This window comes from Dunckerocampus dactyliophorus, chromosome 21 (genome assembly GCF_027744805.1).
Source record: "Dunckerocampus dactyliophorus isolate RoL2022-P2 chromosome 21, RoL_Ddac_1.1, whole genome shotgun sequence".
NCBI classification, from domain to species: domain Eukaryota; kingdom Metazoa; phylum Chordata; class Actinopteri; order Syngnathiformes; family Syngnathidae; genus Dunckerocampus; species Dunckerocampus dactyliophorus.
The window spans coordinates 10,419,608-10,434,982 of NC_072839.1; the positions used below are offsets into that span (position 1 = coordinate 10,419,608).

The 15,375-nt window shown below is 39.9% G+C and overlaps 1 protein-coding gene across 2 annotated transcripts; it reads right to left on the reverse strand.

Moving 5' to 3' along the window:
- Window positions 1-91: 91 nt before the first annotated feature.
- Window positions 92-14,242, reverse strand: pdcd6 (programmed cell death 6). 2 transcript variants are annotated; one of them, XM_054766313.1, is made up of 6 exons: window positions 14,037-14,242; window positions 9,370-9,431; window positions 2,107-2,151; window positions 1,631-1,801; window positions 926-1,035; window positions 92-849 (listed from the first exon to the last, which is right to left on the reverse strand). In XM_054766313.1, the coding sequence occupies exons 1-6, from the start codon at window positions 14,117-14,119 to the stop codon at window positions 751-753; spliced, it is 570 nt and encodes a 189-aa protein (XP_054622288.1). In that variant the 5' UTR covers window positions 14,120-14,242; the 3' UTR covers window positions 92-750. The 2 variants fall into 2 exon arrangements, with proteins under 2 accessions (XP_054622288.1, XP_054622290.1); XM_054766315.1 differs by having other exon boundaries at window positions 1,643-1,801; window positions 14,037-14,241.
- Between the last annotated feature and the right edge of the window lie 1,133 nt (window positions 14,243-15,375).

Sequence of the window (15,375 nt, forward strand, 5' to 3'; positions counted from 1 at the left end):
CAACAAAAGATGGCGCCATTGAGCCAAGCTGCATTGAGGAATAATTCAGGAATATGATGAATAATTCCACACTAAACACATTGTTTTGCCCTTTTTTAATAAAAGACTTCACTTTTGTGTTGTTTTTTTACACGTCTTAAGGCATCATGCACAAAAAATAAGCAATACTAAAATGCCGCCCTTCACCAATAGTATGTTTGCTGTTAAAAAATAAGTTTGTACAAATATGGCATGTAAGCTGGCATGTTAGGGAATTTTTAAAGCAGAGGGCTGCCTGCTTTCACAGTATTTGTAAACATGGCTTTAAACAAACAGAAGAGAAAGCATGCTACGACATGAGGGGCTAAACCCCCTTGAAAAGCATGCAACGCATGCATTTTTTAAAAACTATAACGTTAAGACATTAAAATGACAACAGACAGTAAGACATAGTGTCAATAACAATCCCTAAACTGGAGTCTTCCATACAGACATACATCAGATTGGTCATCAAATAAAACACTACAAGATTTCTTTTTTTTTTTTTTTTAAATACATCAACGAAAGTAGTACGTGCAGACAAAACCCTTGACTTTATGAACAAAACAAACCAACATCTTCATACAATATTTTCTCTTTTATATCAAATTTTAGTGATGTTAAAAAAAAAATCTTGTAGTGTCCACCATGGCAGACGTCCAGGAAGTGCCGCCGTCTTTGGCACAGTTGTGTCCAGTTGTGCTCCTCTGTGCTGCTTTTCTTGAGTTATAATTATACTATATTGAAGACCATAGATAGATACTGTTCATAGGAAACCTGGATCCACCCATCCTGGTCTGTGTCGTACCTCCTGAAAACATCAGTTAACCTCTGCGGAAGAGGAAAGTGGTTATTGACTTTAAATAACAGAATATCCTTCTTTTTGGATGCATTGGGATGAAGTTACCTGTAGGACAATACAGCATTGGATGAAGTCATCAAAGGCCACCTGTCCCTTCCTCTGTCGATCAAACTTCTCGATGAGTGTACCGTAGAACTGATCCGATAGACGGTAGCCTACGCGTGGCCAAAAAAAAGGCGTCTGGTCATGGTTTTGTTTGTTTCACTTGCACAATTCAACATGGCCGCAGAGGAGTAGCAAGAAGCTGAGCTTATTTAATTCTACCCCTTCTCCATGTCTCAGTAATATTACTGATAGTTTGTTCCCTTCCTATATTGAAAATGTTAATAGCGAGAGGGAAAAAAATAGAAAATGTGCAGCAATGCACAGATGGATTGTGCAATGAAAGAAAAGGAGAAAAGAAAAATAGAAGCGTGTTAAATTTCAATTTAAAAAATGGCTTAATGGAAAATAAATTTATTTAAAATAATGAAGATATTTAACAGCCTGTTATCCGTCCAAAAATATGAATACCGAAGCAAATTTGATGCTTTTTTTTGCCTAAATTAAGGCATTTTCATGCATCACAATGTTGTTGCGGTCGTAACCCACGCCAAGCTAAAACTGAACTCTCAACCCCCCCACGTCACTTCAGTGTCAATCAAAACTGAGCACCATCATCAATACCTCCTTGTCCCTTGGGGAAAGTCCTCGACACAACAAAGTAGGAGCCCTCCACCACACAAATCAAGTCAAACGATGAACGCATACTTTGCTGCTCACCGAATCCAGTCAGCGCCTGTCTGAGCTCATTCTTGTCGATGAAGCCGGAGTTGTCCCTGTCGTACGTCCTGAAGATGTTTTGCCAATCGGTGATGTACTTCCACACACCGGCAAACTCGTTGAAGTTGACACCGCTCTTATTCTCCCTGTCGAACATGGCTGGAGGACAGCGAGAGAAGGCAGAATAGAGGTATTACGTACATGAAACGGCGACGGTTTCGGCTGATGCTCGACAAAGTTAACACAATTCAAGATGCCCGAAAAGGAGTTGGAAGAAGCAGAGCAAAGCCACCCTTTCATTCATTAATATGAAAGTGTTTTTGTGTTACAGATCAACATTTGGGGTGGCCTTTTTAAAAATGACCAGTACTCAATTGCTCAGGCTGCAGTATGTTTATCCAGCCAGTCAAGGGTATAAAAGGCGGTTGTGTAGACAGCGAGCTGCTGCGTCAGAAGTTACTCACATATGATGGAGCGCACAGTCACGGGGTTGAACGGCGTCCATGTGCCTGAGAAAAGAAAAGAGTAATACAAGGTAAATAAATGCATAAGAAACTGATATCATGAATTTCTCTGTACTTCGGACAGTAGCTACATGTAGAACACACCTAACAGGGTAAAGTAACGCCTCTCAGCTAAAAAAAAAAAAAAGTTTTTATATCATTATGTCAGGAACTTTGCCGCAACGCAAAATTTTGATTGCTGCCCTCAGTCTCCTGTAGGGTGGCTGGGCTCTCTCTTAGAGATTAGGTGAGAAGCGCTGTCATCCGGGAGAGACTCGGGAGTAGAACCGCTGCCCCTTCTCATTGAGAGGAGCCAAAGGAGGCGGCTTGGGCATCTGGTCAGCATGCCTCCCGGACGCCTCCCTTGGGAGGTGTTCAGGCCACGTCCGAGGGAGGCCTCGAGGAAGACCCAGGACATGTTGGAGAGACTATGTCTCTCAACTGGCCTGGGAACGCCTCAGGATCTGCCGAGAGGAGCTGGACCAAGTGGCCGGCTTCCCTGCTTAATGCTGCTGCCCCCACGACCTGACCTCGGATAAGCGGTAGGATGGATGGAAAAGCAGCATAATTAAGTGCTAGACGTTCAGATTTTACACACGTGCTTGTCAGTACTACCCTAAAAGGTGTTTACCAAAATTTGTGCTAAAGTTACGTGCAGTGGGTGTTTTGTAGAGGGCAGTGAACTGTGATAAATTTCAAATCAAGCAAGCACACGACTTAAGGAAGCAGGGAAAATTCAAGGCACTTGGAGCGCCAACTGCAAACTATGTCACGTTAAGAAGAGGACTGGAGGAAGCCAAAGACATCAAGGACATTTAAATATAGAAATTACCTAAAAATTGTGCAATTAAGTAATAATTTTTATTCTAGTATTCATATATTTATCCTCAATGTTATTTTATTTACTTAATGTCTCCACTAATTATAACGTATTGCTATTTTATGTCTTTATATTAAATTTTTATCTTATTTTGTCCTTTTTCAATTTTCATTTCTGCACACACACTTTATAGTTTCGTTATTTTAACTCCTATTTAAAGTAATGGTGTGAATGAATGATCAATAATAGACATGGAGAAGGGGTAAGATGAGATAAGCTCTTCTTCTTCCTACTCCTTTTCAGACATGTTGAATTGCGTAACTGTAACCACGTGTTGTTGGCTTAACGCAACTTGTTAAACATGTCTGAAACCAACAAAGAGTGCAATACCAATCCGACTTATGGGGTTTAATAACAGCGCCACCAAGTGGTGTATTTGTCAGATAAATAACAGCACAGGCAACAGAGTCGGGGTGCATGTTTTGACAAATCTTCACCCTTTTGTGTGGCGAGGTTCAGGACTAACCCCATGAGGAGTATTTGTCAACAAAACATTTCCTGTACTTGACTCCTTTTCACTTATTTGGTCCAGTACTTCTTACTTTATTAGGGGCTGTCTGATCAACAGCACAGAAATGCAAGAAGCCAATACTGTGTGCACTGCCGTCCTGCTAATTCTTCTCATGGCTGACTCTAGCTTGAGGAAAAAAGTGGTGGCATGTTTGTGCAGTTGTGATGCTGGAACGCCACAATACACTCACTGTGCTGCACACTGAGCTCTCTCACTGGTGATGTGGAGGGCGAGAGAGAGCGACAGAGTGACAAGGGAGGGAGGCGAGGCTGTAGGAAAAACAGGCTGAAGTGACCGCAGTGTATACACGCACACACATGTGTGTATATATATATATGTGTGTATAAACAGATGTATGTGCTCAGTAAGCTTCTTGTACAAATGCCCAGGAGGCATGAAAGCCATATAAACATGTGGTGCTGAGGCCGTACACCTCTGTACGGCTCTGATCTTCAAAGTCGGAATATTTCCGGGACGACTTCACCCCTGTGTGCTCGGTGTCCGATCATTTAATATAAAACGACAACACGAAAAAAAGTATGGTGTTGCTGTTGTATAGGAATGGCACAGACCTGGAATTGGGGTACGACTGCAAGATTCCATGATGCTCAATAAAAGCACAGTACAGTAATCCCCTTTTTATCGTGGCATTGAAAACCTGTTTACAACCTTCTGAATTAAGTTTTTAACATTATTAGAGCCCACTAAACATGAGATAACACCCCTATAGTAACCTTTACACTCATATTACCCAATATAGTAGACATAATAATAGAAAATTAGTCATTTAAGACATAATAAATAAGACTCAAATAAGACATAAATAAGATGTGTTCTGATGCTAGAGGAGCTGTGGCCGGACAGGAAGTGGCGTTGGGGGTTCAGAGCTAAGTTTTAGCTTGGTGTGGGTTACGGCCTCAACAGTAACCCGTGTTAGCCTGAGCCCTGCTGTTAGACCGATCAAGTCTGGTGCTTGTGGATCTCACTGGACATCACAGTACTGACACTACCATTAGTCACCAGTGTACAATATCATTAACAGCGTCTTAGCATGTGTCTTCGGTGTCTTCATTTAACCATTTATATGCCTGAAAATGATTAATTTAGGAAAAACGTTGCAATATTTGCTTAAACATGCATATTTTTGGACTAATAATAGGCCGTATTCAACTATGAAACAGCATGATTTATTAATAGATTGTTGCCGTGACAGATTGAAGCCGCAAAAATCAAAGCACAAAGTGGCGAGGGATTACTGTAGCACAAGTTGTGCCAATATCCTGCTACACTGTGTTCTGTATACTCTTTCGGTGTTGATTAGGCAATTTTGTGGGATTTCTATATGAAAGAGGCTGTTGTTCGACTACCTGCAGGTTACACTCTCTCTCTAATAGCCCCTTTCACACAGAACACATGTCTTTTTTTTTTCTCCTCGCTTTTTAGCATGCTGCTTTTCTATGTGTAACAGACGTATTTTCTGGCTTAGAAGGTATAATCACAGCTACAACAGAGGCTGGACAGTGTTTGTGTGAAGTGTGTTAAATACAGTATGGATGTCACACTGGATGCTGGTGCTTCACTTGGTTCTGTGTGAAAGGTACTGACAAACAAATGATCTACTACTATGGCTAAGATGCATCAAATTTGCAGAATGTCTGTGTGAAAGAGCCAATGGCTTTGTGGCTTTTAAATTTGTTCTACCACTGTAATTGCTTTTGTATGCTACTGTAATGAAAACCCCTGACTCCAGTGTTCCCCCCGTGCTGCACATTTAGACGTGCACGGTACAAAAAGGCCAAAACAAGCTCCTTGATTCCCACCTTCCAGCCAGCCAACGCTGCACAGCTCTCTCCATCATGTCAGCAATTTCCTTGGCTATTACCGCTCCGCTGCTCAAATAAATAACTCAAGAAGGTAGCATTAATCTGGGAGGGCAGGCGAGCGGTGGAGCAGGACCGCTTGCTTGTGTGATGTCTATACTTGGGATGCCGGTAAACAAAAGGTCATCTTTTTTGTTACTGGATGACGTGCACCCAACACACTATGTGTATGACGCGGCTCATTTATGGCTAAAAGAACTATATTTCCCATGATATCTAATATCACATGTTTTGAAGTGTTATGCAGCGATCGTCTTTTGATCTGACAACTCTTAAGTAATTTTAAGTGTCTCACCGGAGCTAACGAGTGATGCCGGGAACACCGAGTGCAGGTAGGATTGCAAGGTTTAAAGTGTGTCTCTTTGTGTAAATATGCAATTTTATAACCTGGACACCTACAGCTTATGGACAAGTGTAAAATGTGTGCTGCCTTTATGTTAAACTGGGTGAATGGATTTTTCTTAGGCGGCTCGTTGTGGTGGCAATAATTCACTGAGTTAAATGAATGATACAGAGCATACCGGACACTTTTTGTTCCAAAATACTTTCTAATACGCTTCTGCTTGGACACTGTGTCTGTAAGTAATGTGCAACTACACTTATGTTGACAAATGTGCTATTTCAGACAGCAGTGTTGTTTAATTAGAACATTACTTATGTCTAGCTTGGAGATTGTAGCTGCTTTTTCAGCCGCTGACTAACTAAATATATATTTTCATTCATTTGTGAATACAAAAATGAAGTTTTGGTGTTAAAATACAGCGATTGGACACATTTCTACACACCAAAATGCATCCAAGCGTCATGTCACATATAAAACAAACAACAAATTCAACAATAGCAATATGGCTGTGCGGTTCATTGTCAGCGGCGAGCAAATCTAGACTGCATTACAAGCTTTACACAGACTACTCCAAAGGATATCCAAGTTTCACATCATTCAGTATTGATTACTCAAATACTGTCATAAAAATGTGAGGGCTGTACTCACTTTTGTGAATAACTTGAAACAGTACAAAAGAGTGTCATCCACTTATAATAAGAAACGGCACAATGCCTCAGGCGCCAAACTATTCGACAAGACAGAAACTGGGTCAGGACAATTGAAAATATCCCACGATGAGAGGACAGGAAAATGAACGGCCAACGCACAACAGGAATGCAGAAGCGACATGAGAATAGCAATGCCGCAATAACCAGCGAGTGATCATCTGGCCATGGTCCTCAGGGGTGAGCGTTTTGATGCTGAGAAGAAAGGACAAGACGGACAACTGAGAGAGGCGCCACAGACAGACGACAGGATGTTGTGCATTTGTGCGTTCAGCCTTGCCGACTCTGCTTCATATCACAGCGAATCTAATCAAGTGGTACAAACAGGTCGGCTGGGAAACCTGCTGCTCACAAGCGAAGATGGCACGAACATGCAGGGCAAAGAATACAGTGCATATTCACAAGGGCCATCCATGCTACATTGAAAAGCCTGAAAACCACTGTTGTAATACAAGATTAAATGTTACGATTATAATGTTAAATGTTCTAAATGACATGTGTAGGGGCCCTCCATAACATGTGGTCAAAATGCTTTGGAAGACATACTGTACATAGAAGTTTTACACTCAAATGGTCAGTGGCTTACAGGCAATTCATTAGGCACCCCTGCAAAGACATTTTGGTTGATGGCGGCCATGTTTTTCCAACTAATCTTGCTCAAAATGTACACACGTCCTTGTCAGTGCCCTAAAGATGTGTACCAAATTCCGTGGTGACTCGGCAAAACACCCTAAAGTGTGAGTGAACTGTGTGAGAAATTGAGTCCCGTCTGTCTGACTCACCGTGTTTAATAACAGCGCCATTACAGTATTTAGCGTCATAAAAATAATTGCACAGGCAACACAGTAAGGACATGCACATGCTACAGTATAGTATAATACAGTCATACCAGCAAATTTCCACACATTACTATTCCTTATTTATAAATGAAATATTGTCATAGTTAGAGCACATATACTGTAACCTGTTTACAACCTTCTAAATATGATTTTAACATTATTAGAGCCCTCTAGACAGGACATACAGTAACACCCCTTTAGTCACCTTTACACTTGAATTACCTCATATAATTGACATAATAACAGAAAATAAGGTATATTAGACATACATACATAAGACATAACAGACTCACATATTAGCATTGAGAGAGTTTTTTGTTTTTTTCTGGACAGCGTACTTCCCACAGTGGCTACTGTCTCATCAATGTAACATTGCTGACATCTAGTGACCAGTGTACAATACTACATATCCCGTCTTTGAATGCGTCTTCTGAATTATTGTATTTCCATTCATTTAGCCCAGAGGTGTCCAAAGTGCGACCCGGGGGCCATTTGCGGCCCGCAGCACAGACTAAAAATGTAATTTAACAAGGACATTTTTTTTTAAAGCAGCAAAAATGGGAAATCCATCAAAAGTCAAAATATTATAAAGAGAAGACTTGTAATCTAGCAAGGAAAAAAAGCCGTAATTTCACAAGTCATAGTATGAGGAAAAATGTCATTTTAGTGGTATGAAGTTGAAATATTAAAGATTTTTTTTCAAGTCCAAAACAATGAATAAAGTTGTAATTTTTGGAAACTTAGGTTGGGGCAAAATTTATAACATGAGAATAAAGTGAAAATATTAGGAGAAGAAAATATACAAGAATAAAGTTGAAATATTTGGAAAATTATAACAAAAAAAAACCAACAGCAGAAAAGGAAAACAACAGAAATATTAAGAGGAAAAACAATTTTTTCTAATGGGAAAAAATCTGCAATTTTATGAGAATAAACTTGTAATATGAGGAAAAATATCATTTTAGTAACAATGTTGAAAAAAAGAAAAAATACATAATTTTTTTTTAAAGATACAAAATATTATGGGAATAAAGTTAGAATTACGAGAAGAAAATTTACAAAAGGAAAGCTGAAATGAAATAGTTGGAAAATAATTTTTAAAAAAACATCAGAAATGGAAAAAACATTTAATTTTACAAAAGTCATAATCGAATGAAGAACACAAGTCACACTTTTACAAGAATGAACTCGTATTATTATGGAAAAACATCATTTTTAGTCGCATTTCACCTATATTACAAAGGTGAAATGCAGTTATTTGTTGAGCTACATAAAGCTTCTTAGCATATCTCTATGTGTTGGTTTCCAAAATATCAAAGTGGCCCCATCCTTTCATTATTCAGTATATGGCCCTCGCTGGAAAAAGTTTGGACACCCCTGATTTAGCCATTTGTATTCTTGCATATTTCTTTTGACTAATAATAAACAACGAAACATAATTTATTTTGTAAAACCGTGTTAAGAGTGAAGCCGTGAAATTCAAAGCGCAAAGTGGCGAGGGACGACCGTATACACAAGGGGAAAAAAAGGCTACATCATGACCCCGTGGAATCAATGCATACGTAAAATCCTCACGCATCTATTGCACGCGCACACACACAGTCATACACTAAATCAGTATGCAGGGCTGGACCCAAAGCACAGCCTGATAACAGCTTCTTCTTTCAAAGCCACTGCAGCTCACTTCTACACTTGACTTCACCTCTGAAGTGGAAAGAAGTCAGAAGAGAGAGAGTCTCTCTGTTTTCTCATGGGGGCGAACATCTTGTTTAAATTATCCAGTCGACTATCAAGCAACAATATTATCTGCAGTTCTTGTAACATTTGATTGTGCAAGTGTACCTAATGATGTGACCAGATAATCTCAACTACAGCTTTTAGCCATCAGATCACATGCATTCATCAATAGTGGGTGTACTAAGCGGAGACATACTGATTCAATGTTACATGAGAATGGAAAATGAAATGAAATGAAATTCCACCCCCTACAACATCAAACTGAGCTACATTTTTGCTGCAAACGAGTGGCCAAGAGGGAGAGGAAGAGGAAAAAACCATGCATACCATTCGATAAGGCCTGCTGGAGCTCAGAGTCTGATATCACACCACTGCGGTCCTTGTCGACCCTGCACGGACGAGAGGAGAGCACAGATTAGATATCGCCTGCATGAACAACTTCACACTCCACAAGACAAATCGCAGAGGGCAACAGCTTGAAATGTTATCCTCCTGGGCACGTGTGTCACTGTTTTCAACAGACCGCAGCAGAGGATGAATGGAGCTCTATTAAAAGTCCAACCTCCCCTGAAGAACACAAGCTCGGTGTGTTTGTTTATCTGGTAGAAATTCATTTTCACACAAAATCTAAGAGTTAATAGGTCAATATGTAATTTTTGTTTTTTTACATTTCACTGTATCGTGCTTAACTTATTTTTACACTTGTACGACAAACACAATGTACCGTACGCTTGTAGCTTTATTCAACACCACTTTTAAACCATCAGTAATGGTGCTTCAGTTCTTGTGCCTGTACACTTTATAAAGGCAACAATTAAAATAAAATAAAAATTCTGAAACAAAAAAAAACTAAAACATAAACTAAAAAAATAGAGAAAAAAATAAAAATAAAAATAAAAATAAAAATAAAAATAAAAATAAAAATAAAAATAAAAATAAAAATAAAAATAAAAATAAAAATAAAAATTTGGACCAGAGTTACATGAATTTGCAGCGTCATGAATGCTGAATCACAAATACGCAGGGCTCCCCTGTCCATCCATCCATCCATTTTCGATGCCACTTGTCACGGGGATATGCTGGAGCCTAACCCAGCTAATTGTGGGTGAAAGGCAAGGTACACCCTGGACTGGTCGCCAGCCAGGGCTCCACTGTATTTAGTTTATTTAGATATGTGCTACGGGAAAGCTTTCCTTAAATGACTTCTGTTGTGGTCTGATGCTATATAGAAAATGAACTTGGGCCTTCTGAGGGCTGCGCACCTCCCTAATACTCTATGATGATAATACCGAACAGCACTGCTTGGAAGAAACTGAATAACAACAGAATATATCAAAAATATATCAAAACTGAGTAATAAAGAGCAATAAGTTGTAACGTAATGACAAAAAGTTGAAATGTTGATACTAAAAACACAAACCTGACATGCAGGCTGGTTTTTACTTTTCATATAAAATCATACTAGATAGCCTTTTTTTCTTTTTTTCTTTTTTTTTTACAAATTATCCAAACCTTTTGTAGCTTTTGTACCTTCTGCAAAAAGTCTGGACTCCCCTTACAAGTTAAATTTCGCTATGAACTTTGCAGTGATGTAATTTTTTTTTTTTTTACCACCTATGCTCGATCAAAGACTTCTCGGTGTGTCATCGTCTCATGACCATTAAAACATTAACAGGTCAGAAGCACACTACAGGCCTCACAGTTTTGAAAAGCCGCTTGCACCTAATGTGACTCAGTTGTTCCTTAGCAACATGTCAACAAACTGAATTCTTGAGGTGGGAGAGGAGGAGGAGCCGGGGATAGCTCAAGAGGCAGCCCAGCGCTGACTTTCCAGTCGTAGGTAGGTGTGTCGCTTTATGTCTGCAGAATTCATGACTTTTCTCAATGTTCTCTGCTCTACTTCTGTTCTGTGAGTCCCAGTTTTACATTCCCTCCACCCAACTAAAGCAAACATAGTCCTTGGGTGGAAAAACAACTTCCAGAGCATTTCCATAAAGGAGAGCTTTGTCTAGGTGAGGCCGTTGCTGCTCACCGTCGGCTACCCAACCCTGACAAAGTGTGCAGTATGATCCCTGATATTTTCTCCCAACATCACTTTTTTTTACCCTTCTTCTCTGTGAGCCCAAAATAGGACATCATTAAAACTACCCTGGCCTGAAGCATTAGCAGTCAACCATCTGGTAGTCCTTTCTTCACACTGAAGAACTTGTAACTGACATGACAGACATCAGCATCTACTTTCACTATTTGTGCAAGTGTGACGAGTGATTCTTCCCGAGGTGTGATATTAGATTTGAAGTATTGAAGCTGCCTCTCGCTCAAAAAAACATAAAATATCGGCGTTGAGGATTCTAAAACCGTATAAATACGTCTTTGGTATTGAATGAGTTACCAATCAGTGCCACTATGAAGGTGTGGAGGATGGTGCGGTTTGATGAGGTCTCACACTGATATCAGCAGAAAACACCATACCGATATGATTTGATATCTAATTTTTATGCCAATCATCGGACATCCCGAGTAATTCAAGTAGTTAGCTGCGTTTAGCGTTGTGAAGAGATTGTGAAGTAATCCTCCCTTGGCCCAACAGATTTACCCCACGTGTGTTCTTATTGTTCTTGTTTTGTGTAGTGTACTAGGAGATGATCACTTAAGGAGACCTGACGTAGTACCTGGACTGCCTGAGAGTCAGCTTCATGATGACTCATTTAGTGCCAAATCATGGAAACAAGAGGATATATGGAAAGTAGTGGAAAAAACCTTGACTGACTGGTGCACCCTCCTAAGGCTATAGCAAAAATCTATACGCGAGTGAGGAGAACTGGCTTTGCAAACGTCTAACACATGCATGGTGACTCATTGTGTGTGTGAGTATGCGTGACACAGAAGGCCTCCCGCCTCAACTATGCTCTACTGATTCTGATCACATGATCGAGGGGATTCCAGCACTGCTCGGCCGAGCTCCTCGGCAGCAGATGAGGCAGCGTGCTTCATGTGAGCGGTGACTGTGAGTCATGTTGTGTGCCACATGTCTGATACTGTGTTTCCATGATGACTTCATAGGTCTACACCAGGGATTGTCAACTCAGTTGTTCACAATTTCAGAGAAATACCTTCACGTTTTTACCTCACCAAATGGCAAATATTGTCAATAAGTCATTAAGTCAATAAGTTATTAATTATTATTACACTAGTCAAACATCCTCTACATAACAATACTGCTGGGTTGTTTTTTTTAGGACTACCTGCAAAAATGCGAGTCAAAGATCCTCCATACGACAAGAGTGCCCGATCGTTTTAAGGACCTACAGCAAGAACACAAAAAAATCGAATATACAACAGGAGCACTCTGCTGTTCTTCAAGACCTACTGCAAAAACACAAATCAAAGATCCTCTATATGACAATAGCACGCTTTCCTGTCTTTTTAAAGACCTAATCAAAAATGTCAAAGATCCTCTATATGACATGCGTTTTCTGTTGTTTTCGGCAATCTACTCCAAAAACTCAAGTCAAAGATCGTCTATTTGACAGGAGCGCTCTGCTGTATTTCAGGACCTACTGCAAAAATCAAACATCTTCTGTATGAGAGTAGGTCGCGTGCGTTGTTGATTAAAGACACTTGCAAAAATGCAAGTCAAAGATCCTCTAGATGACAGGAGTTTTCTGCTGCTTTTAGAAAATCTACTACAAAAACACTAGCCAAAGATCCTCTATATGACAGGAGTGCTCTGCTGTTTTTAGGAATGTACTACAAAAACTCGATAGTCAAAAACATGACAGAAGCGCTCTGCTGTTTTTCAGGACCTGCTGCAAAAACGCCAGTCAAAGATCCTCTATATAGAGTAGTGTGCTTTGGTGCTTTTTTATGGAACTGCTCTTATATGATGAGACTTTTCTGCTGTTTAGACATTTACCACAAAAACACCAGTCAAAGATCCTCTAATTTACCGTTTTCTTTTGTTTTCAGGAATGTGCTCCAAAAACACATTTCAAAGATCCTTTATATGACAGAAGTGCTCTGCTGTTTTTAAGGACCTACTGCAAAAACACAAGTAAAAGATCCACTATATGACAGAAGCACTGTGCTGTTTTTCATCACCCACTGTAAAAATGCTAGTCAAAGATCCTCTACAAGTCAAAGATCATTTTCTTCTGTTTTTAGGAATCTACTACAAAAACACCACTACTCAAAGATCCTATATATGACAGGAGGGCTGCTCTATTTACTGTCCGACTGCAAAAACTCTGGTCAAAGATCCTCTAAATGTCAGGAGCACAGTTGCTCCTTTAAAAAGGACCTACTGCTAATACATGAGTCGCTCCAAAGTTTTGAACTCGGTCTGAAGTCATTCATGGATTATGCCTGCGGCCGCCAGTTTGCCTACTAGTTTACAAAAACTGCTTTCTGAAAGGGGTCTTTGCGCCACACATGAATAATTTGTGGGCTTTGCGATGCCTTCTGCAGCACTCCAAAGAAACAAAGCAGTGGGAGAAAAGCTGCAGTATTACATAATACTTTAAAGTATGGCAACCTCAGCTTGATAACGCTTCAATGCCTGTGTACTTGCAGAAAAAGTGATTGACACGGGATTATCGTAGATGCAATGCATATTTACACACTCAAAACACTCCCTATTCCTTGGCAAACGCTTTCAAAGGACTCCTGTGTCAGTTTTTGGAAAGTCTCGCCATGTTGACGAGCTGCCAGGCTCATTGAGTGTCAGTAATAGTGGAATGCAGACCCCTTACAAGGTACTGTACTAGAATGTGACCTTATGGGTGACGTGTTACATACTATGCAGTACTGTAGTGGACTTCCAGCAAGATCCACGAACACTACAGCTTATGTCTGTCTAAAATCACGTTTGAGCTAATATAATCCGTTAAAAAAAACTTTCTTTGAGCTGAAAAAAAATACTGCATAAAAATACGCACTACGAGGTTTAAATGAGTGCTAGTAGCCCGCAATGACGCCGCCTCCCCTGTACTCACCGCTGGAAGATATTCCAAAGAAAACCCTGGTCCGGAGGAGTGTTGATATGCGGTGGAGCTCTGTAGGGACTGTGATATGCCATTTTAAGAGAAATATAGGAGAAAAATGTCCCAGCGAACGCTTCTTCCCGGCGGCCAAGCTTCAAATCACTCTTCTCTCTCTAGCTCTGCCTGTTTCCGTCCTCTCTAGCGCGCAGGGGCGTGTCCAATCATTCACCACTTCCTATAGGGGCGGCGTGACGTCACGTTTGCCTCCCAGTCAGTTGAGCTGCGTAAAAATAGAAACTGTACAAGATTCAGGTTACTCGGTCTTTATGACGTCTTTCTGTTGACAAAACAAAGGGAATAATGAGATAAAGACTGTTCTTTAACATTTGTCTGAAAACCTTTTATCCTGTTATTTCTATCACAGTTATTTTTTATTAAAGACAGTGGTCAACTGACTTTAAGACGCTAAGGACATTTTGTGCCATTCATTTTTTTTGTTTTCAACCTATTTTTGGCGATGTTGAATGAATATAGGTGGAATTTGCCACAGGATATTCATTTTAAAAACCTTTTAGAATTGTCATCGTCACACAAAAAGTGACACTTTTGATCATCTCAGGAAAAAAAAAAATCTTTAAATCCCACATTTATCTTAAAATTGACGGCAGTGGCTCAGGAGGTAGAGCAGGTCATCCAGAAACGAGAAGGTTGGAGGTTTGATCCTCGTGCCAGTCACTTTCGTCCTTGGGCAAGACACTTCACCCACCTTGCCTCCAATGCTGCCCACACTGGTGTATGAATGTGAATGAATGTTTGGTGGTGGTTGGAGAAGCCATAGGTGCGAACTGTCAGCCATGTTTCCGTCAGACTACCCGAGGGCAGCTGTATCTACAGATGTAGATAACCACCAACAGTGTTTGACAGCGGAGTGAAGGAATAATGGGTTCACTTCATCCCTATAAAATCTTATTCATGACTAATTCATTATTATTATTATTATTATTAAACAAATGCAATGCTTTATGTCAAGATTTAAATTTGGACAACGTTTTTTTTTCTTTATTTGTCCACCAGATGGCACTACTTTTTCCCATTCAAAGCATGCAGCACCTTTTACTGTTTTCTGCAAGGGTGTCTCTATCGACGTTTGGAATAGTCTATATTAAAAAGTTAACATTTAGTGTTTTTCCCTTTAGTTTTAATAAAACAGTGAAGTTATGTAAACATACCGGCCTTTAAAGGGTTAAAATCTGTATGAATATTTGCTAGGTAGCAAACATTACTACATTAAACCTTGCTAGTTTTTATAGTTTAGCACCAAACATCCCATCTAGTTATTTAGCATTAGTAG

What these genes read in the sequence shown, in the direction of transcription:
- pdcd6 (XM_054766313.1), bottom strand. Translation starts at nt 14,119, where the DNA reads ATGGCATATCACAGTCCCTACAGAGCTCCACCGCATATCAACACTCCT. An exon ending in TGGATTCGGTGAGCAGCAAA is followed by an intron (nt 1,036 to 1,630) that starts GTATGCGTTCAT and finishes GGCCACGCGTAG; the next exon opens with GCTACCGTCTATCGGATCAG. An exon ending in AATGCTGTATTGTCCTACAG is followed by an intron (nt 850 to 925) that starts GTAACTTCATCC and finishes CCTCTTCCGCAG; the next exon opens with AGGTTAACTGATGTTTTCAG.